Source organism: Pteropus medius, unplaced genomic scaffold (assembly GCF_902729225.1).
Source record: "Pteropus medius unplaced genomic scaffold, Ma_sr-lr_union100, whole genome shotgun sequence".
NCBI classification, from domain to species: Eukaryota; Metazoa; Chordata; class Mammalia; order Chiroptera; family Pteropodidae; genus Pteropus; species Pteropus medius.
This window is the reverse complement of record NW_024347867.1, coordinates 4,188,042-4,210,454: the sequence shown is the minus strand read 5'-3', so window position 1 is coordinate 4,210,454 and position 22,413 is coordinate 4,188,042. Positions and strand designations below refer to the sequence as shown.

The 22,413-nt window shown below is 32.6% G+C and overlaps 1 protein-coding gene across 2 annotated transcripts in view; it reads right to left on the bottom strand.

Moving 5' to 3' along the window:
* HBS1L (HBS1 like translational GTPase) overlaps positions 1-22,413 on the bottom strand; it is a 78,250-nt gene that overhangs the window by 15,164 nt on the left and 40,673 nt on the right. The window contains exons 1-7 of one of the 2 annotated variants that reach the window (XM_039879025.1): positions 19,323-19,347; positions 13,704-13,812; positions 9,213-9,475; positions 8,592-8,757; positions 5,726-5,843; positions 2,149-2,295; positions 369-443 (exon numbers count right to left, since the gene is read on the bottom strand). In XM_039879025.1, the coding sequence (XP_039734959.1) occupies positions 369-443; positions 2,149-2,295; positions 5,726-5,843; positions 8,592-8,757; positions 9,213-9,475; positions 13,704-13,750 (816 nt within the window). In that variant the 5' untranslated portion in view covers positions 13,751-13,812; positions 19,323-19,347. Of the gene's footprint in view, positions 1-368; positions 444-2,148; positions 2,296-5,725; positions 5,844-8,591; positions 8,758-9,212; positions 9,476-13,703; positions 13,813-19,322; positions 19,348-22,413 lie in introns of those variants that run through there. The other variant, XM_039879023.1, reaches the window with a different exon arrangement.

Below are 22,413 nucleotides of genomic sequence, written 5' to 3'. Positions count from 1 at the left end.
TGTGGAAAACTTACAAAAGTGTTCCAAAACACTTATGCATTTTTACCTAGTAGCAAAGGCATATTTCACATTTTAGCTGGAGAAACTTCTCTCTGCTAGTTTCCACTTTCTTCTAAACATATATACCTAACTTAATAGGTGGAGAAAGTCTTTTATTTAAATTAAATAAAAGCCAATTTTTAAAATATATGCAAGTAAAGGTAAAGCAATCGAAAGAACAGAAGGTAATATATGCACAATACCAGGGGAAATAAAAACAAAATTAAAGATACTTAACAAGATAAGAACACCAAAGCATTAGTTTTTTCTCTCATATCAGTGAAATGAGACTTAAGAGAAGTAACCAAATTAATTTAAAATTATCTTACCTTAAAACCTGCTTGTTTAAGAAAGTGTCCAAGTTTTCCAGTAATCTCTTGAAACCTTTCTTGTTGCCAATTAACCTGGTAAAGATCCAATTTATTTTTAAAACTATGCTTTAGATCTTACAATATATAAAATTTAAATTTCTGCAATAAAAAGTAAATAATCAAGAATATAAAATATAAATATAAAATCGATTAAATGTGAAATCCTTTAAAATTAACTCGGAATATTAGCTCTTACTATTAATATGATCTAAAGGTAACTTTTCCTACAATAGAAAGCCTAGAAACAAACTCCAATACATATAGAAATTTTTGAGTATGCTAAAAGTGATTTCAAATTTAGGAAGAATAAATAATTTATTACATTGTGCTTGGACCAACTGCTGAAATAAAGCCAAATAAGCTAAAAATGTATATGTAATATGAACTCTAAATAACATTATGCATGCTGTAGTATTTAGGGGTGAGTATAACAATGTCTGTAACTTACCTGGAAATTTATATCAAAATAAGATGGATTAATGGATGGATATAGAAGTAGAGAGACAAAAATGTGATGAGACAATTAGTAGAGACTCTTAAGTAGTGGGTATAATATAGGTGTGTTTACTGTAAAATTCTTTCAACTTTTCTTTATATTTGAAATTTTTCATACTAAAATACTGGAAAAAATAAAAGATATGTGATAATGATATCATAGAAGAACTATGTAGAAAAATGTAGGTGAATATGTATCTGATTTCAGGGTAAGAAAATACCAAAGTATAAAGAAAGAAGTCAAAAGAAAATATTTATAAAGTTGAATATATGTCAAAAACAGACCACAAAGAAAATGAAAAGTAAAATAATAAATTGGGGAAGATATCTAAGACAAAAGATTAGTACCTTTAATAAATAAATTATGCTTACAAATTGATAAGAAAAGTTTCAAAAATGAGCAAATTTATAAATAATTCCCAAAAACCACAAATGGTTACTATACAAAGTATATTTACATATTATTAACATTCATAGAAGAGTAAAAGAAAAAAAATCATGTTTTATGTATCAAACTGGAAAACAATCCTTTAATAACAGCAGTGTTGATAAGAGTTTGGGAAAATGAATATATTGCATTTGCCAAAAGGAAATAACTACTTTTCTCGAAGGCACTTTGATCACCTACAGCAAGTCTTAAAAATGTATATGCCCTTAGGTCCAGAAATTTCTATAAAATAAACTATTTCTAAATACGCATACACACGAAACTGAAAATATTCCTAAGTAGGGGATTGTCTGAAAATATTATAGTATATCTTTAACATAGACTAGAATAAAGCTATAAAAACTACACAAAAATTATTACATGGAAATATGTACAAGAATATTGTCAATTTTTTGAAAAAGCAGGTAATAAAAGAGATTATAACCCTATGTTATAAAGATTCTTATCTATAAAAATAAATTGTATGGATGTACAAAATAAAAAGTATAAAGTTTTTTAGGGGGAAAGGGAAGTGGGGAACATAGGTTCTTTCAGGTTTTCTTTATACTAAAATGTGTATTACTTTATAACAAAGAATTTTAAGACATTTTAATTAATTTTGAAAATGAAAAGACATCTTCATGCTTAAATGTTACTCATACCTCATTTATTTAACATCAAGATTGTGAATTCATTTTTTAAAATGTGTCAACTGGACTAATAAAATGTACACTAGTCACAACTTAGGTCATTAATATAGCAGAATACATTCTTAATAAGCATCTAAAATGAATTCTCATAAAAGCCTTTAAATACCTGATCCATTTTATTGACTGCAACTGCAAGCTGTGTTACTCCAAGAGAACGAACCAAAAGGCCATGTTCTCGTGTTTGTCCCCCAGTCTCAAATCCAGCTTCAAACTCTCCCCTGCTGGCATCTACAACTAAAACAGCTACATCCGCCTAAGGAAGAAAAAACAATCACAACTAGAAATAACATCACAGCATTTAAATTCAAAGGACAGATTATTCAACTAATTGTGTTGGTCAGCTTTTAAAGGCAGACTCTAACCTGATACCAAACACCAAAGCAAATCAAACAAAAAAATTACACAGATGGATTAAAATTTTTAAATAAAAAAAATAGTAGTAGCATGCAATAAAAAAAAAAAATGACATAAGGAATAAAAAGTTTCCATATTTGATTACAATTTAAATACCTGGGTAAAAGAAGAAAAACATTAACAAAATTAAAATGTAAGTAAATAGGGACGACTATTTGTAACATATTAAGTAAAAGTTAAAATCAAGTAAGTTTTAAAAAAAAAAAATGAGAAAAAGGACGTAGTTCTGTAAAAAATAGTTAAAGAAACATAAATGGCTAATCAACATGGAAAAATTCAAATTCATTAGAAACCAAAAAAAAGACATTAAAAATACAACAAAATATTCCTCCCTTTTCTCACTTTTACAAATTATATTGGCAAAGATTTTTAAATTATTCAATATAAGTAATGATGCAGTGAGAAGGGCATTCTCATACATTGCCTGTGAGACTCTAAGTGCACAATCTTTCTGGAGGGCATTTTCACAAGTTTCAAGAGCCTTATAATATGTACATTTTGCTTCCCATCAGCTCCACCTCTAGAAATTTATCCTAGAGAAATAATTATGGATCTACAAAGATATTTGTCACAGTATTACTTATAGTAATAAAAAAAAAGTGAACAAATGAATTATCAAAAAATAGCATATTCACCCTCTAGGGTCACTCAAAAAGAACCTTTAATAACAAAGCTTCCTAACCTTTGTGGAGCATTTTGAGAAACAGATCAAACACATTTCTCCTCTTACACAATTTACACAAAATAAGAAGAAAAAAAGTGAACCTTAGCCTTAGCTCATTTTCCTCTTTATCTTTATTGATACTAGTTTTACAGATTCCCACTACTCTTTTGTGTGATGTTTCTTTTTGTGATTCCACTTACATGATGTGGATGTAGCCTTTTAAAACATACAGTAAACAGTTTGTGCAACTACAGATGTTTTTCCATTTTCATTCTCATCAATTACTTCTGTCAATGCATTGTCAGGACATTTTTTAAAGAAACACTTTCATTTTTCCCTTTTATAGTTTTTGGTTTGTATGCATACCTGTTCTCACAGAAATCTGTTTTCCTGTAATCCAGGATACAGTGATTACATCTGGCATTCCCTCCAGCTATCTCATAATGTTAACACGATAACCCTGTCTCAGAGGCCCTCTTACAGTCAGTCCATCCTCATCAAGTTCTCTGGCCTTCTGGTCAGAACAGAGTCCACAATAGCCTTTCTCTCTGTAGTTTCCTCAATGACACTTTGTGCTATATAATTTTTAAAGAATTTCACACACATTATCACCATAGTGGGAAATAAAATAGTCACTAAGTAAGTAAAGACTGGATCAGATACTTTGCTCTGAACAGAACTTTATCATCTACATACTTTGATGGGGCAACTGACACTTTTATTTCTATTTATTCTATGCAAATACTTGTCTGATTTACTTCTACTCAAATCAGCATTCATTTCCATTCTTTCATAATTTATAATGGTGAACTCTAATTTCTTCAATGAGATCCAGTTCTTTTGATCAAGGATTTTTAGTTAAGAGTATAAACTGGGGCAATCAGTTTGAAAATTGGCTCTTTCACTACTGATGGGTAGTCACTAACAGGTATCACATGTTAAGCAAATTGTGTAATCTCTCCACTTATCAATTTATTCACTTCACAGGTACACTGGGGGAGTTAACAGAGTTTTTTAAAGCGTCCAGCTCTGATCTTCCAAATCCTAGGCTCAATAATTGTAAATCTCTCTCATCAAGTTTTGCTGATAACTATCAAATTATATTTACTTTCTTAGGTTAAAATTTGAAATTCAATGACTTGGTATTCTTCTTGATCCTCTTTCCTATTACTGCCTCCAAAAATTTTCTCAGCATTTTCTCTATTCTTTCTTTGCAATAGCCTGTCTTGGGGAGCTCAAATGCCTATGCATTTTCAAAGAAGCTTTTTAAAGGAGTACATAGCTATCTTTCCTCATCATGTATACTGTGTACCTTATTCTTGTAGTATATTTGTATTGGTCTTTTTTCTTCCCATGTCTTACCTTCCTACACTGTGATTTCCCTGGAGAGGTACCATGTCCTGAATGCTTCCTTGTGTCCCCAAAAGCCTACCACAGTATTCTGCACACTAGGTAAGTGACTTAACGTTTTTGAGTCTATTTCTTAATTTGTCACAAAATGGAATTTAATTCAATAATCTCTAAAATCCTTTCCTACCCCTAATTCCATAAGGAGTTTGGAATAAATGATCTTTATGATTACTCTGGACTTTAAGGTTCTAGGACTGAAAAACATTTTACTGTAAATGCTTGTTCTGGTGTTTGCCTTTCCCATTAAACTATCAATATGTGCTTTGTAGTCCATCATATCCCCAGACTGCCTACCATAGTGCTGGAATATAGCAGGCATTCAATAAGTATTTATTAAATGAATACATACATACATACACACACGTATGCCTATACATACATACATTCATACACACACAGAGACACATACATATAAGGAAAGAAAGCAAAAATATATCCGCTGGTAAATGCAATAAAAAGTATATTCATTTAAAGTGGGGATGATATGTACTTCCAGAATTGTTATAAAGATTAGATTAAACTAAATGTATACAAAAGAAAACTAGTATAATGTCTGCCCATATTAGGTACTTAATCAACAGTGATTATTATTTTTTAATCTTCATTATCTATCAGCTTTCTAAAATAGAATCAAATACTTTCTCATTTACCTTCACATATATTCTAATTTATTCATATAACACCCTTTTTAGGTTGACAAATGCTCATATTAACATTGCTTTTTAATGGGTGGAAGAACTCAGAAAACGGTCAATTGCTAAAGTCACACTTTGCCAAGTGACACAGGCAAATTTTTGAAGTCTCTGTATATTCCAATAATCAGCTATTACAAAATAAATCAATGTCAAATATGTGCAATGCTATTTTCATTGTTATAATTTGATTTCTCTTCAGTATCTCTATTTAGAATCATGTAAGGTTACAAATTATAATTGTTTTTTCATCCTATAAAGTAAATAAATCACAAGGGGAAAACTCGCAAGCTTCATTATTTCTGCACAAATTAGCTCTTAATAAATATATAGGACTTGAAGATATAGTAAAAAGGTGATGTTGAAACAGTCACTCCAACTTATTAATAAATAAAATATAAGGCTATATACTTCATCAAGTGTTTTATCATTATTTTTACTATAAAGAAATTCATAGCTTTTACACATTTGCTTTTTTATATAGTTAGGGAAATACTGGGTACCTGGGCTGCTCCCGTAATCATATTTGGAATAAAATCCTTATGGCCTGGAGCATCCATCAATGTAATAACTTTGGTTGTAGTCTCAAACTTTGTCATACCAACATCCATTGTTACTCCCCTTAAAGAAAACAGAGAATGGTTAAAATGCACTATATAAAAAAATCAGTGTTACAGATTAAATTATTTTATAATAGAGGTTAAACGATAGCCTAAATTTTTAAGTAACGATGGAAATTTTATTATCTAGTCTATTATTTTGAGAAATTAAGCTATCAGTTTGGGCTGGAATTTCTGCTGTAACAGAATTACATCCATATGGCTTTAAAACAAAGTTGCAGGCAGAGGAAGAACTTAATCAAAACGATAAATATATATATATATATATATCTATATATATATATATATATTTTTTTTTGATAAGCAATGTAGGTTGCAAACAAAACACATGGGGATGGACAAATCTCCAAAGAAGGGAAAAATAAATATTGCCCATGAGAAAAAATAAAATGAAGAATGATCACTATCAGGAGGTAGTTTTCCTCATCTTCTTACATTTATGCTTCACTAATTATAAAAATAAACTTATAAGGATTTATTTGCAAGATAGGTCAGCATGTTACACATTTAGAAAACAGAAAATATCAAAGGAGATGCCCAATTTTTTAAAAACTGAGAAAGATGAACAGTAGTTTTTTTCACATCCCATTTCATCCTCCTTGGAGAATAATGCAGTGCGTCTTTATATCCACAAAAATGTAGATTCAAATTATAAGAAAGCCGACTACAAAGGTACTAAAGTCACCTAGACTTCAGGAATTTAGAAGGGGAAATCAGGTAAGCAATAAACTAGATAACCATTCATCTGTTTGCCCAGGATAGTCCAGAGTAATGAATGAGCACTCCCTTTTACTACCAAGTATCCTAACAATTATAATGATAAATTACGTGTTTGCCCTAGCAGTAAGGTAACTGTGGGTCTTCTTAGTGAAGTCATTCTAGTTTAATCTGAAACCATGGGCCATTTGAGTTTAAGAAAATGCTGCTTCATTCTCTTTACTAATCTCCAAATAATTGCTTCTAGAATAGTGATGAACCATGACTTATTCTGAGCTCCTCCCTAGACTTCTTTGACCAGAATATATTCTTTTGATAGAGCTCTGGTCTGGATTTGTGAGCTAAGGATACAAAAATGTCACTCATTTCACTAATTTCTCTTCAATATACAAGCAGAACAGAGAATTTACAAATATTTAACATGGTGGGATGAACAATATATTATATTTTTGAAATGCTATTAAGGAACATAAAGTGGTAAATTAAAACTCCCATTATGTTTCTGAAAGCTTCTGCTATCTACGGAATGAAGGAATACTCTAAAAATTGCATCATGCTGAGCAATAGAGAACCAGCAGCAACAAAACTGACACCCAACCAGGAGATGGTATTATTAAAACAAACAACCAAACAAACAAAAAACCACTAAAAATGTTGATTATTTTAGGAATGAGATTATTAGCTCTCTTGCCAGCTCAACTCACATGTTAAGTAAATTCAAACAGGTCATTCTAACTTAAAATATACTCTTCTCAATCAGTTACCTATTTAAAAGATGACACAAAGAAAGCTAAAAAGCCATATACTTTAATAATCTGTGTGGTAAACTAATAAAAATTATTTAGTCTTCTAATATGACATAAAAAATGCCACCATTTTCCAATATAAATTTTCTAAAAATTTGCAACTGTCCAATTTTTCTTACTAAGTTGAAAAACAAGATTGTGATAGTACATACAGAATAAAAATGACATCCACAAGAAGAAAAACACTATGATATAAATTCCTATTTAGCAGAAGAGCTAAGAATATTGTGATTCCCTTTATTGAGAATTATCTTATATATTATAATGTAGACTATCCAAGACTCCAAGAAAAACATACACATTTTTAAATAGTTTGAAAATCCAAATATATCTCCAAATCATTCAGAATAAAGACATCAGGGAACAGAGAGTAATCTCTTTGTTGAATTAGGACTTTCAGAGGACTTCAGAGTCTTTAGAGTAATTATTTTGACACAGTTGATATATCTGCCATTTCACTTAATCATTAAGGTGTTTTCTTTGTTTCCTGACAAAGGTGCCATTGGCTCCCCCATCCTTAATAGTTCTAATGTGATATATATCAACATTCTAAAAAGACTTCAAAAGAAATATTATTCTTTGACCAGAGATATATGAGTAGTGGCATTCTCCTGCTAGAATCTCCCCCAAACTATAATTGAACACAGTTAACAAAACAGACGGAATAAATGACTGGATTAAATCTATATGGTAAGAGATAGGTTTAATCACTTGTTTGTTGCCTTTTTGTCTCACAAAAATATAGTACAGAAAATACAAAAATGAATTAAGCCCAGTAATTTGCATTTACTGGTCATTTTGCTTCCAGAGAGAAGACAGTTTACTATAAAAAGCTGCCTTTCCTTTATAACCTAATATAAAATTAACAGTCTTATTCATAACTTTAATTCAAAATCAAGACAATTTGATATATACTTAGGAAAATAACAAGAGAAACTTCTCCCAATGAATTATTAGCTAAGTTACTGCTTTTTTTTCTGTTTTTTTAAATTTTTTTGATAAACATTCTTTTAAACTATTCTAAAAGAATTTAGAAGAAAAAAACATATGTAGGTTCTTTATGTACACAGTAATGAAAACTAAAATATAAATACTTCCCTAATAATGGAGAGCTTTTTCTAAAAATAGCATCTAAAATATTTCATGGTACATTTCACACATATTCACATTTTACATATTTAATGAAAAACTACATATCATTCCAAACTTTGAAATATAGTGGCTACCTTTCCCTTTCTTCACCAGTCTCATCCAAGACCCACGCATATGCAAACGAAGCTTTGCCAGCCTTTTTAGATTCTTGTTCATACTTATGCATAGTTCTTTTGTTTACATTGCCCAGAAGATAAAGCATATGGCCCATCAGAGTACTTTTCCCAGCATCAACATGACCTAAAGAAAATTGATTCAGGATTAATACTAGGTACATTTTCCAAACGTTGTTTACATTGAGGCATTGCATAAATATGTAATTCAATAGTTCATTCAGTGTTTAGAGTAATAAATACCAATTTTTATCAAATGATATTTAAAACATCTAAATGGAGGAGGAAAAAAGGTATATCTCTTTGGGGAGGGGCAATTTCTCTGATTTTTGTAAACTGTCAACAAGACACCATTTTCAAAATGTTCACAAAATGAAAATGTCACAACCAAGTCTAAGGACCTCCTTCATAACGTGATCACCCAGTGTGACCAGAAAGCATTATGATGCAACGCCTCCTTGCTTTATGTCCATCACTCCCATACTGAAATTCAGAGTGCAATGAGCGTATATATGCTGCCACTAGAAAGCTGTCCTGCTAAGGCAGAGTGGACTGACAATCCAGAGTAATGAAGGGCATTACCAATGACCACTAAGTTGAGGAGTTGCTTCCCTCCTTGCCGCTTTTCCAGTTCCGCTTTGACATCTATTTGTTGCTTCAACTTGCTAGACTTTTTCACTGGTGTTTGTGTGGAACTCTGCTCTTCTGATGCTTGAATGGTGTGGGATGAAAGAGCTGACTTAGAAACGGTCTCAAGAACATCAGAAGAAGCAAAGCTGGTATCTTCACTAGGATGTCCTTTATGAGGTGTGTGGAAACTATGACCATTTTCTTCAGCAGTTACACTACAGAAAGCAAAGATAAAAAAAAAAAAATGTTTAAACCAACTCAACTGATGTCTTATAATGTCAGAAGGTCAAAGAAGTTCTCTATTCACATTCCTTACTCTTATGAACCAAAAATGATCTCTGCTAAGTGGCTAGAGTCTGCTAAGGTGGAAATGATAAACGAGCTAGACCCAAACCACACAAATAGACTTAGAAGGTCTCAGGAGAAAAAACAGTCTACCAAAAACTAAAATAAGAAGAAAATATCCTGTAAAATAACAAACTCAAAGTCTAAGCCCATAGCCTTAGCCATATAATCCTATCAAAACAGATGACATGAGACATTTTGTAAAAATTGGCACCAAATGTGTTCCTGGAGATAAATTAGTATTTAAAAAATAGTTTTATCACTAACTCATTCCTCTAACAGGACAAAGACAACCTCTTTTGCTCAAACACTATCTTTAAGGGAGCTATCTCTAAATGTCTACATACTCTTAATACTTTTGGCAAAAGAGCTTTAATTCATTAATCCAACCAATACTTAATTTACTAAAAATTACTACATATCCCAGGCACTATTACATGCTAAATACTATTACATATGAGAAGTAAGATGATATAGAAATGAGAAAGTTATCCACACCCAAAAGCTGACAATCCAGTGAAGGGCTCAGAAACATAAAGCAAAAACAAGATCACCTTGCTTAATTTATTCTCTCCTTGACAATGCAAATGCCTCTAAAAGTAAACACTGATCTCAGTTCTTCATTAGCTCTTTGATTATTTTCCACAGAAACTATAGCAATGCTATCCTATGGAATGTGATCTAATCTACCAGACTGCAATATACCTTATATTTCCTTCGACGACTACAGATAAATAGAACTAAGACAAAGAACAGGTTAAATTGCAAGTTATTAACAATGAAGCCAATTATATCCAACTTAATGTGGAGCTGGCAAATACAAAAAGTAGTTTATAAAAATCACTGAAGATAGCAGCATAATGAAAATGTGTAAGAGTAGTAAATCTACTTTCTTTTTACCCATTGTACCAAAAATCACATTCGTTTTTCCTTCCCAGGATACTTTTACATGCTTGACACTTACATGCTTGACCCTTCATCCTATAACTCAGCAAAGAGTCAAATTAGTTATAATTGCAACTTCATTAAAAACCTCAAACTCATTCCCATTTTATTTTGTTCTGCAAGTCTTCACTAGCCAATTTTGTCGTTCAGTTTTTAACACTACTTAGATTAGCTTCATCTCGAACTACAGGGGGAAAAAGTTTTAGTAATGTGGAAAATGTTTCCCATCTTTTAAAGGATTACAACAGGCTAAATTAAGTGAAATCAAACTTAAGACTATAAATTGCAAACATTTATTTGAATGATCACAGCTAGGTCTAAAACCTAAACATGACAACTCTACATTTAGAGGAGTTAAAAAAAAAAAAACCTACAAATTACAAGAAAAGTATTCAACCAGAATGACTAGACATAGGCCTTGGTTCTAATCACACTTGAGAGAACTAGCCATCTGGCTTCAAATCTTTCTATTTTTGGTTGCAGAAGCTTTCCAAAAGCTGATGCTAACTACATCATGAAAAAGAAATAAAAGCAGAATGGCTATGGTTGACAGAATTCAACTCATCCATCAATCCAGGCAGCTTTCGGGATAAGGAGAGCTTCACAAAACGTGAGTCTGACTTAATCATATCATTTTCAACTTAGTAACGTGAAAGGTTTTTTTCCTCTCACTTTCATAACATTCTCTTTCAAGTAGATTTTATTTGGTAAATTGAAAATGAATTCAATAAATTGTATAGTGTTAGAGGGAAGTGACCAAAGTAATTAGAAAAGCATCCTAGTAAAAACTTCTGCATATTATAAAGTGAAAGTCAATGTTTTAAGATTTTGAAATATGTCTAAGATGAGGTCTAAAAATGAGCATTCTGGGTTTAAGGGCTATAATTTCTGACTGACAAGAAAGAAAGAATAAGTTGGTTGAATGTTTTTTCAAGTACTTTCTAATATAATTTTGTAACCTATCTATTATAAAATGACTAGTCTGTTTCTAAACCATCTTTCCAAAAGTGGGAATATTTCTACATGAATCTAAAGGCTAATCTTTCTTGAATTATTTAAATGACACTGGAAAGCTAATAATGTAGATTTAAGAGAGTAACCAGAGAGTATTTGTTCTGTATTAGGTTCTAAACATTTTTATTTACATAAATTCTCTAGAGAGGTATGTACTATCTTTAATAAATTAGTGAAGAAAAAGTTTGCTGTTTGAGTTTCTTCTAAGCAATGCAATATACTTTTTTTATGAGCTGTCATTGGGAATCACACTATGTAGAAATATATCATGTGGAAATCTTAACTCAAAGTGTTTCAATATATTTCTCTGTGCTTTCTTGAGACCAAATCAGAACAATTACCTGAGTATTATCCCTACTATAAATTTCTCCAAAAAATCCTATGAAAATATTTGATGCAAATATAGCTTAGCCTTTGAGCAATTTTATTCATTTTTGAGTATCTCTATCTGTACCTACAGACCTTTCACATTCTGATGACTTCTCCCATAGGGCCACATGAAAATATTAACTCACAGGCTGGTTTTTCTTTTTATCTTTATATATTACCAAGTTTATTTTTTAAATAAAATATATTAAAAATCAATAAGTAAATAAATAAATAAAATATATTTTCCTAAGGACTCTGATCAATAAATATTTAAACAACTATTATGTGAAAGGAAGACAATGATGAACACTATAGTGATGAAACATATGCTCTTATGAGATTTTAAAAGTCCTGCATTACATTTGTAAAGTATAAATCTGAGCTTTCAAAAATTATTTACTGTATTTACTATTTATTACCCATTATTTTTATAATTATTCACAAAGATATACATTTACTTCTGATACATTTATTTGGGCTCGTTGGCATGTTGTTTTCTAAGACTTCCAAAACCTTTTGCATTAAGATTATAGACTCCTCAGAACAAGAAATTGTGTATTACATTTTTTTCTCTCAATGAAAATAATCCCATAATAGGATTAAATGACACTCAAGATTTAAGGGTAAAAAAGCCATCTATTACTCTCACAATCCAATCCTAATTCATAGACAAAAGACATACATTAAGGTTTTTGTGACTGAATCAAGAGTTCAAAATTATTTTAACAGGCTAAAGTTACCCACATTAAAGATTTATTTTTTTATTCATCTAATCATTCAACTAAAATATACTGAATGCCTACTATGTTCTAGATATGGAGTTCTTTCCCTCAGTAAATCTGAAATCTTGTGAATAAAGTCTTGTTTTTAAAAAATCAAAAAATTAAACAAGTTGATCATTATGATTCTTCCCATCCAAGATGCATGATACATCCACTGACTTAGACGGAAGGATGTTATAAGGGAGAAAAAAAGCCCACTGAGTTTATTATATTTGAAGTTATATCTTGAAGTTAAAAAAAATCCTTCTATTGTTTATATTTGATAACAGTGTTTTTTATCTATCTAACTGGCAGAGAAAATATATATAAGTAATTGATTTAGAGGATGATTTAAAAATCGTTTAAAGAGGTTAAGACTTAATATTTTCAAACTGTACTTCCCTTGTCTATAAAAACTCCTGGGAGAATTCTAGACTGTGATGAGAAAGAACAAATGAGTGCTACTAATATATGACTTATTATCATTTTTAAGTAGATATCTGAAATTTAACTAGACATCTGAAATTTATATTTTATGTCTTTGTTACACTGATCCATTTTATTCAATATGAAAATCTAAGAGTTTAAAAATAATTAGCAAAAATATTTTAATTAATGATTCCCTGATTTGCTAACTACATGTAAATCCCAAATGCTGCTTACATATGCCATCTAGTGAAATCTAGCACTGTGAGTCCCAATCTCACAGTGCTAGATTTCACAAAATTCAAGGATTTTTGTTAAAATAGCTATAAATAATTTAATTTATATGAGGAAATTGATAATGAGATAGATTAAGCAACATATATACATAAGTCTAGAATTAAGCCTCATTTCTTATCCCCTTCTCTTTGTACTATGACCTACTGAAGGCTGTGAAACTTCAGTGTTAATGATATGTTATGCAAATTGAAACAGATTCTCTTTCTTGTAGTCTAACAGGAGACAATGCCAGTTACAATAAAAAGGCAGTGGGGTGAGGGTGGGGAAGGGGGGTTAAAAACCTTACCCAGGCACTTCAAATCCCATAGTTTGCTTCTTTCCAGATACAGTCATTTTAGCAACTTTTGGCACAATTTCAGATTCACTTCGAGATGACCGAGAATCTATTGATTTTCCTAATTAAAGAGTGAAATATAAAAGGCCAATTAATTAAAGTTGATTTCTAGAAACACCTATTACATATTATACATAGTATATATTATAATTATACTTCACCGAATTCATATCTTTATATAAACACATTTTCTTTTATATAAAAAATTAGTAAAATATTAAAATGCTGAAAAAAATTCTCTGTCATCCTATTCTGGGAAATCCCCTATATCAGGCCTTTGGTATGCTTAACCTCCACTAAATCTCTTCCTAATTTTGAATTGACTCTTAAGTTTCAGTATTAAGAGGTCACAAGTTGGTTTCTGCACTGAGCCTTATTCTGACAATATACCTAGACCCTTTATCTCCATCTCCTACCACACCCTTTCGCAATACTAAAATTATTTGGTCAGTTAGCAGATGGCTAAACTATTTTTAATCCTGTGATACCTACAAACTAAAAAGCAAGTTGAGAGTCTGTTGAATTGTGCTGGATACTGCATTTATTTTACTTGTACACAATATTACTTAGCAAGATATTTGCTATCTATAAGAATAAAAGGGAAGAGGTTAACATAGAAAAAGTGAATTAAGAACACAGAAGATAAATTATGAGCTAAATCAAAGTAAGACATTTATATATGTAATCCATGGAAATCTTTAAAATTTATATTTTCAAGAAGAGTGCTATAATGTTGGGTCCACATAAAACTACGGAAAATGCATACACTACCTTGGTAAATATATATACAGAAATTACTTTTAAAACTTAGAAAAGACAAAAAAATGTACAGAAATAATTCAAGATGTTTGCTATTTGCCTACTATATGCCAAGCACTATGCTGAAAATATAATAGTGAACAAAAGCAGACATAATCCTTGTGCTGAGAGAGCATACATTTACAGTCTAGTGGAGAAAAGGTATTGAGTGATAACAAAAAGTAAAAGTAAAATTAAAACTGTTATTAGTGTTATAATCTGCATATGGTGCCATAAAATTTGGTGATGGGCATATGAATTAGAGCACTTCCACAGAAAAGTAGAAGTTGCACAAAGATGCAAAAAATGAGTAGGAATTAACTATATAGAAAGAAAGACCATTCTGACAAGAGGAAGTAGCTTGTATATTGACCCTGTTGTAGGAGGCAGCATGGTACTACAGAGGGAGTAAAAACAGAAGGGGACAGGAAACATAGTTAAATGAAGCTGGGGTCAGGGTACGGGGAGCAGCAGCAGTGCCGGTGCCCAGGCAATGCAGGACCTTTAGGCCAAAGATCCTAATATTTGTTCTAACAGAACCGAAAGTCACCAAAATGATGTCAACAAATGGGGGGAGGGGGGGAAAGTAAAGGGTCAGGCTCAAAGGAGAGGTCTGAGATAGAGCGTATATTTATGACTCATCAACACATAACTAGTAGTTGAAGGCACAGACATAGCCAGATCACTGAGATCACATAGAGAATAAGAAGAGAAGTGATCCTAGAATAAAGCCTTGGAATAATCCAGCATTTAACTGCAAGATGGAGGACAAGGAGTCTGTAAAAGGTGACAAAAGAGAGCCAGGGGAGGACAGTGCCAAGGAACCTAAGAGAAGAGGGTGCTTGATAGAGCTGCTATCACCAGTCAAGTAAAATGAAGACTGAAAATATGATAACACCTAGTGACACGATTCTTTTATATAAAGGTCAATGGCAGTTAACAAGAACCATTTGAGAGAAGTGAGGGAAGTAGAAGCCAGAATGGGTTTAAAAAAATATGAGGAAGGTGAGAAAACAGAGGTGGCAATACATGTCCATGATCTCTCATCCACTATTTTGAAAGCCAAAAGCTCTGAAAACTTAAGGGTTGTTTTGTTTTAATAACTCATTTGGAAGCAAAATCTTACTTGGACTGATTTGAGGCTACTTGTAGCCCTTACTTATCCCTCTGATCTCAAAGGCTTTAGATAAGAGATTATAGATGTGTATAAATGACTCTTAAAAAGTTAGGCTGAAAAGGGAGGGATGTGGTAGAATGGCAGCAAAAGAGACATGTGGAATCAGCTGATGGAAAGGATAAAAATGAGGGGAGCTGTTTGAAAATACTAGGAAGAAAAAAGATCACTTTAGATATTTTAGGATTTCTGAGAAGGTAGGAAGGAATGGGATTCAAAGCACAAGTAGAAACTAAACTAAGATAGGAGACAGGCTCTTTAATAGAAAGCAGATTTGTATGTTGAAGAGCTAGAAGATGAAAATTCCTAATGGTTAGTTTCTATTTTCTCCATAACACAGCAGCTAGTTACCTGCCGAGACTGAGGTGAATGAGAAAAGTAAAAAGACTGGTGAAGCAAAGTTTTCAATAATCACTGCACAAAGGAGAATGAATTGGGAGAAAGTGGGGGGTTCATAGCACTAGAAAAGGTAATGATATGAGAAGCACAACCAGGTGGTTGTGGTTAAGAATGAAATGTGTGAAATTCAGGATTTTGGAGGAGGGGGCATTATAGTGAATTGCTGACAGGTGAAGGTCACTAGAAAGAAAGTGGTCAAGGAACTGAAAGTCCAGGGTGTTGGACTTGGCATTTTTCCACATCGATACACACGTAAACTATGGACATGAAGAGCTTAGTGTGGAGAAAACTGTAAGCCAGCTAAAGTCTTCAATGCATAAGAAAAAGTGGCCATGAGGTTGTTCATGACAGTACTGGTGACTAACAAAAGGCCAGTTAGGGCAAAAAAGACAGAAACTTCAAGGGAAAAAGAGATTTAAGGAAAATAAAAAGGATGGAGGAATTATGCTGTTGGACAAAGCAGCAAAGAGAACAAAGTTGACTTTCCAGACCCTGAGGTTTGATAAGGATAGCAATGAAATTAGGCAAGGAAGTAAAAAAAAAAAAATTAGGAAAACAGATTTAGAATTATAGAGGAATTTGCTTTTCAAGAAAAAAGCAGTTCCTAGGTTTATAGCAAATGTAAAGAGGAGTGAAAGGTAAGGATTAGGTAAAGATTAGGAAAGAGGAAACAGCCTTATTTATTTGTGTGTGTGCGCGCGCGCGCGTGTGTAAAACACCTTGACTGATTAAGAAAAGAGGCATGGATGATTTTGGCCTCTGTTAAAAGAATAGGAGGAAATAACCATGAAGCATAAAAATGTCACAATCTAGGCTATACAAGACTAATTCCTACTTCTGGGGATGCAATAAATATATTATTTTTCATTTTTGGTTATCCTTATCTATAAGACATCAAACCCAAGACGTAGTGTTTCAAGCATTTGGATATGTAAGTGAAAGTCTTTTTTTAAAAGGGAAAAAAGTCTAGTATAAGGAATCGGAATACTATCCACTAAAGAGTGTAAGTTCTTAAACCTTTTTATTTCAGTCAAATAACCCTTTGAAAAAGCTAATGAAAATTCCAAAACACTCAAGAGAAAAATGCACCATACACACAAAATATTGCATGCTATTTCGACGAGTTCAATAATTCCAACTCTGGACCTCTCCCTTGAGAGATAACCTTGATTTGGGCTATTTTGGAAATGTTAATTCAATTTGATGTTATCCACGGTCAAAGAAAAAAACATATATTCAGTAACTTTTCCACTAAGCTGTTAACAGCAATGTGAAGTACTTCTACTTATCCAAGAACATTACCAAGTCCCCTTCATATTGGTAGTAGGCAAAATCACTGACATAGGTCAGAAATAAACTAATAACTAAAATAATCAGCCATGGATCAATAAGAGATACATACGAGTATTCGAATTCATCACTGTTTACTGTGTTTCCCCAACCAACTAGTTCATTCGCTGTATAGCAAGCTCAAGAAATTGGGCATTAAATTTTCAGAAAGTCCTAAAAAATGTCAGTATGGAATGGAATTAGTACTTGATGGAAAAAAGGAGCCTGGATTCTGGTTCCTGCCCTGCCACTAATTAGCTGTTACCCACTTTACAGCTTAAGCAGTTCATTTAATTTCACTAGCTTCAGTTTTCTCATCTATATAATGAATTAAATTAAATGATTTCTAGTTCTAAAGAGTGTAAGTTCTTAAACCTTTTTATTTCAGTCAAATAGCCCTTTGAAAAACTCCCCAACCACTAACAAGTGCTGTAAATCAGTGATCCCCAACCTTTCTGGCACCAGTGCTCCTTTGAGAATCTAATGCCTGATGATCTGAGGTGGAGCTGAGGCAGTGATGCTAGCTCTGGGGAGCGGCTGCAAATACAGATGAAGCTTCGCTCACTTGCTTGTCTGCCACTCACTTCCTGTTATGCGGGCAAGTTCCTAACAGGACATGGACTGGTACTGGTCTGCAGCCTGGGGGTTGGGGACCCCTGCTTTAAATCAAATAGCTCACTATGAAGTAAAAATAAAATGTATCATTCCAAAGGGAAATCCCTTTATCAGTGTCCTCCCCCAAGTCATGTAAAACCCACCCACCAAATCATTGTTACCAAAAAGATTTGCCTTCTGAAGACTCACATTATTAATTAGTGTCCGTTCAGTCTCCAGCAGGATGGTGAACTGATCATTTAGATTTTTCATTTGGGTGGAAATAACAGCTACCCAGTTATCAAGTCTAATCTGTTTATTTTATAAAATACAAAAAGCAAGAGACAAAGAAGTGACTTCACCTTAGTGGCAGAGCCTGCACTTAAACACTTTCTCATACTCCAGCTGTATCTAAAGGAAGGCCTTCCTGTGTCCCTGTGGTTACCCCTTGATGGGCTGCTTCCTCCAAGGCTCCACTGCTTCCTTTCTGGAGCTAAGATTTAAATAGCAGTATAGGTTTTCTCTTGAACATGAAATTATCTAGGTCTCTTGTCCTGAGATTTTTTTTTTTTTCAACGAATACTCCTTTGTAAAAGATTTAAAGCTAATCTCTCTAGCCACACAATTGTCACAGACTCTTGTTGAATCTAAATGAAACCCTTTGCTTGCATCTCTACATGGTTTACCCTCTTCCAACTCATTTCTTTGATCTTTAAATACAGTCAATAATTGACTACTAGCCCTGAGGGTAAAGACTGCCTTATAGATGTGTTCACCTAGTCCACAGAACATGACATAGTGCTCTGCCCAGAACAAGCAATCAATAAACAGTTTAATGATTAATCCCTAATGGTTTAAATTTTGAAACCTCAAGTTGATCTCTAGTACTTCTGCAAGTTATCTTAGATATCTCTTCTTTAGACAATAACTTCCTCAGATTACCCTCTCCATCTACTTCTTGCATGAATACCAGCCACCTCCAAATGTTTAGAGATCTGGGTTCTAGAAAGCCACTTGGCGCTTGCTACAGGTATCTCATATGCTCTCCTGCCAGGTGCTTCCCATTCTTTTTACCTTCATAACAATTATACAGGATAGTTTTTTATTCCTACTTTAGATCTGCGAAATGCTATACAATTTGTGACGTGGCTAGATTAAAAAAGATATAAATCATATAGTGGCTACTGTCAACAAGCTTATACGCAATCCTGAGACAATTTTAACAGTTGTGGAGATGAGTTACAAAGAAAATAAGCAAAAGAATTCAAAGTATGTACCTGAGTAATTATGGAAGACATAAATGAGATTTAACCTGACCCTGAAAAATAAAGAGAAGACAAAAATAACATGAGAAAAGGCAAAAGTTCTGAAAAAGACTGGGCAATGATCAATAAACTTTTATGGTAAGACTATATAATTGAGGCTTTGAATAAAAGGCTTTTGTAAACAAAAAAGATCTTTTATAGACATTTTCAAGGATTCTGTTTTTCTCATCTAATAAAAAAAGTGTAAAACAGCAGTAGTAGTAAATACTCTAAATTAAATTAGGAAAGATTATTACTGAGACTGCTTACAAATGGGGATGGCCAAAGTAAGATTAGTTAAGAGAAAAAACATGGAAACTTAAGTGATAATGATTTCGGCATAAATTATGCTGCTATGTCTCATCCTTCTATAAGTCCTTTATTTTTCCCAAGCCACTAATGAGGCATCCCCGAACCCTCGGTCCTAGGATGCTATTTAAACTCTACAGATATCATCTATCCCGTAATCAATTCTAATTAGTCTAATATAGCTAGAAATCTAAGGCTCTGCCACCAGAAAATTCACAGAACTTGAGTCTTGACCTAGACAAATATTTCAGAGACTTGAGTTATCCCACCACAAAATGATATTAGCACCCAAATTAACTGTCTAGCAAAGATGTTATAATAAATATTATATATGTGAAAGCACTTCACTATTAATTTAAAAAATATTCTCAAGCAAAACTAAAAAAACACCTTCATTCCATAGAATTATCTCATCATTGTTTGTATAATAATACCCTTGCCAGAAAACTTTTAAATCAAAAATAACTGCTGACGTTCATGGCCAGTACGTTTACTGTAATTATTTTTAGTTGGACTGAATACTGCTGTACCCATTAACCTCTCTTTTCAAAGTGATTTTAGGTGATTATAGGATCAACAAGTTCTAGATGCACCTAGTCATGGATAGACAATAACACAAAAAGTGTACCACATCTTGGGTTGAACCCAGTGTTTTTTTATTTGCATAATAGCAATGCAAGTTAAGGAGTACATAACCCAAAGAAAAGAGAAAAAACAGGAGGAGAGGGAGCGGGGAGGAGGAGAAGAAGAAGATCTGGTAGTGCAAAAGCCAATGGGACTATATTTTGGGGGAACACATTCCAAGTTGATACTGAAATTCATCTGGAAAAGTGAATGTAAAGGGATGACCAATAAAAATTTTAAATTAAGAATAATAATAGGGGAACTGAACTACCAGAAATCAAGACCTCCTATAAAGGTGGAGTAAATTAACATGTGGTAATAGCACAAGAATAGCTTGATGAATTAGAACATCCGCAAATAGACCAATTAACAGAAATATATTTTTATTTGTTATACATAGGAATAATACTTAAATATATGGAAAAATATATAGGGATATATATGTTAAATACGCTTATAAATAGAAATTCAGTATAAACAAAAAGATAATTCAAAACAGTGGGAAAGGATGGGTTTATCCAATATTGTATTGGGAATATTTGCTATTCATTTGAGGAAAAAGCTCTATATGTCTATAGTATATCATAAATAAATTTATTGATTAAAGATATGAATATAAAGAAAACATAATCTTCAGGTAAGAAAGACTGATGAATCTTACATAATTTTAAAATTTCTTCTTGATTACAGACACCACAAGTGAACACAAAGTATGTGCGGAAATATGTATGTAACCATGTAAATCTTCACTTCTTTAAAATGACTTTTTCTCTTCTTTCTCCTTGATTCAAAGTGGCCTTGGGCTCACCTGCTTCTTTTCTTTCCTTATCTTTCTGCATACTGCACAACCACTTCCTTAATCATAAGCCCTTAGGTCAGCATCAGTCTTAGGTCTATTGACCACAGAAACAGTTTTGGTCAAACAAAAGATAACACCTTGCAGCTCCACACCATGAACGCAGAAAGACCCTACCAGCATCTCCTTGAAACCAAACAGAAGGACACCATGACTGACATCAGGACCCAATGCAATGACCAACTGCCTCCTACCCTAGCCCTGACTAATCAATGGAGCCCACGACCCCAACTCCCTCAGATACTGAGTTTTCCCCTATATAACCCATCCCCTAGAGACCATGGGGGAGCCAGGTCTTTGAGCACTAGCTCATCTGTGTCTCCAAGCGTGGAGCCATTTCCTGAAATAAACCTCTACTTTCTTTGTCTGTATCTTTGTTGGCTTTGATGCATGCAGGCAAAATGAGCTCCTTGAGTTCAGTAACATATTCAAGGGGGTTAATATATATATATATATAGAGTTAGGGTTAAGGTAAGAAGTTAAGGTTAGGATTATTGTTTTATATATATGTGTATATATATATATATAAAAATATATTGTTATATATATATATTGTTATATATATATATATATATATATAACAATATATAACAAAGAGCTCCTACAAAGCAGTAAGAAAAAAACTCAGAAAAAGTGAACAATAAATAGACAAAGTCAAAATACACAACTCAAAGAAAGGTGTGCCAGAGAAAAGGGAAGACAGAAATGGGAGAGGGGAGAGGGAAAAGAGGAGGTAATGAAGAAGGGGAGAGAGAGGAAGAGTGGAAAAGGAATAAGTATTTTTTTATTAGCATCTAGTGCTTCCAAGGGAAGTGGGGAGAGGAGCGAGCTCTGACACTGCTGGTTAGAATACAGCCAGGTACACCTTGGACAGGGTGTAAAATTTTGATAAAATCTATGTATACTATATTTTTGGAAATGTGTTCTACAGAAATATTAATACTACTGCGCCACAATATATGAACAAGATTGTTTACCATGGTGCTGTTTGTAATGGCAAAAAAAAAAAAATTGTAAATGTACATCAGTAAGGAAATGGTTCAACAAATTATGGTACATCCAGACAATGAAACAGTTTGCTTCAGATATAAAAGTAGTAAACCTACATGCATGAAAGGAAAACCATGACACACTAAGTATAAAAAGCAATTGCAATATTATATAGCGAAAGTGCTATATCACTATTATTGGTATTAAAAAGTCTATAAGAATATAAGTGAACTTTTAAAACTGACTACTTCTAGAGTGATATCAGGAAAGAGAGCCAGTGACTTT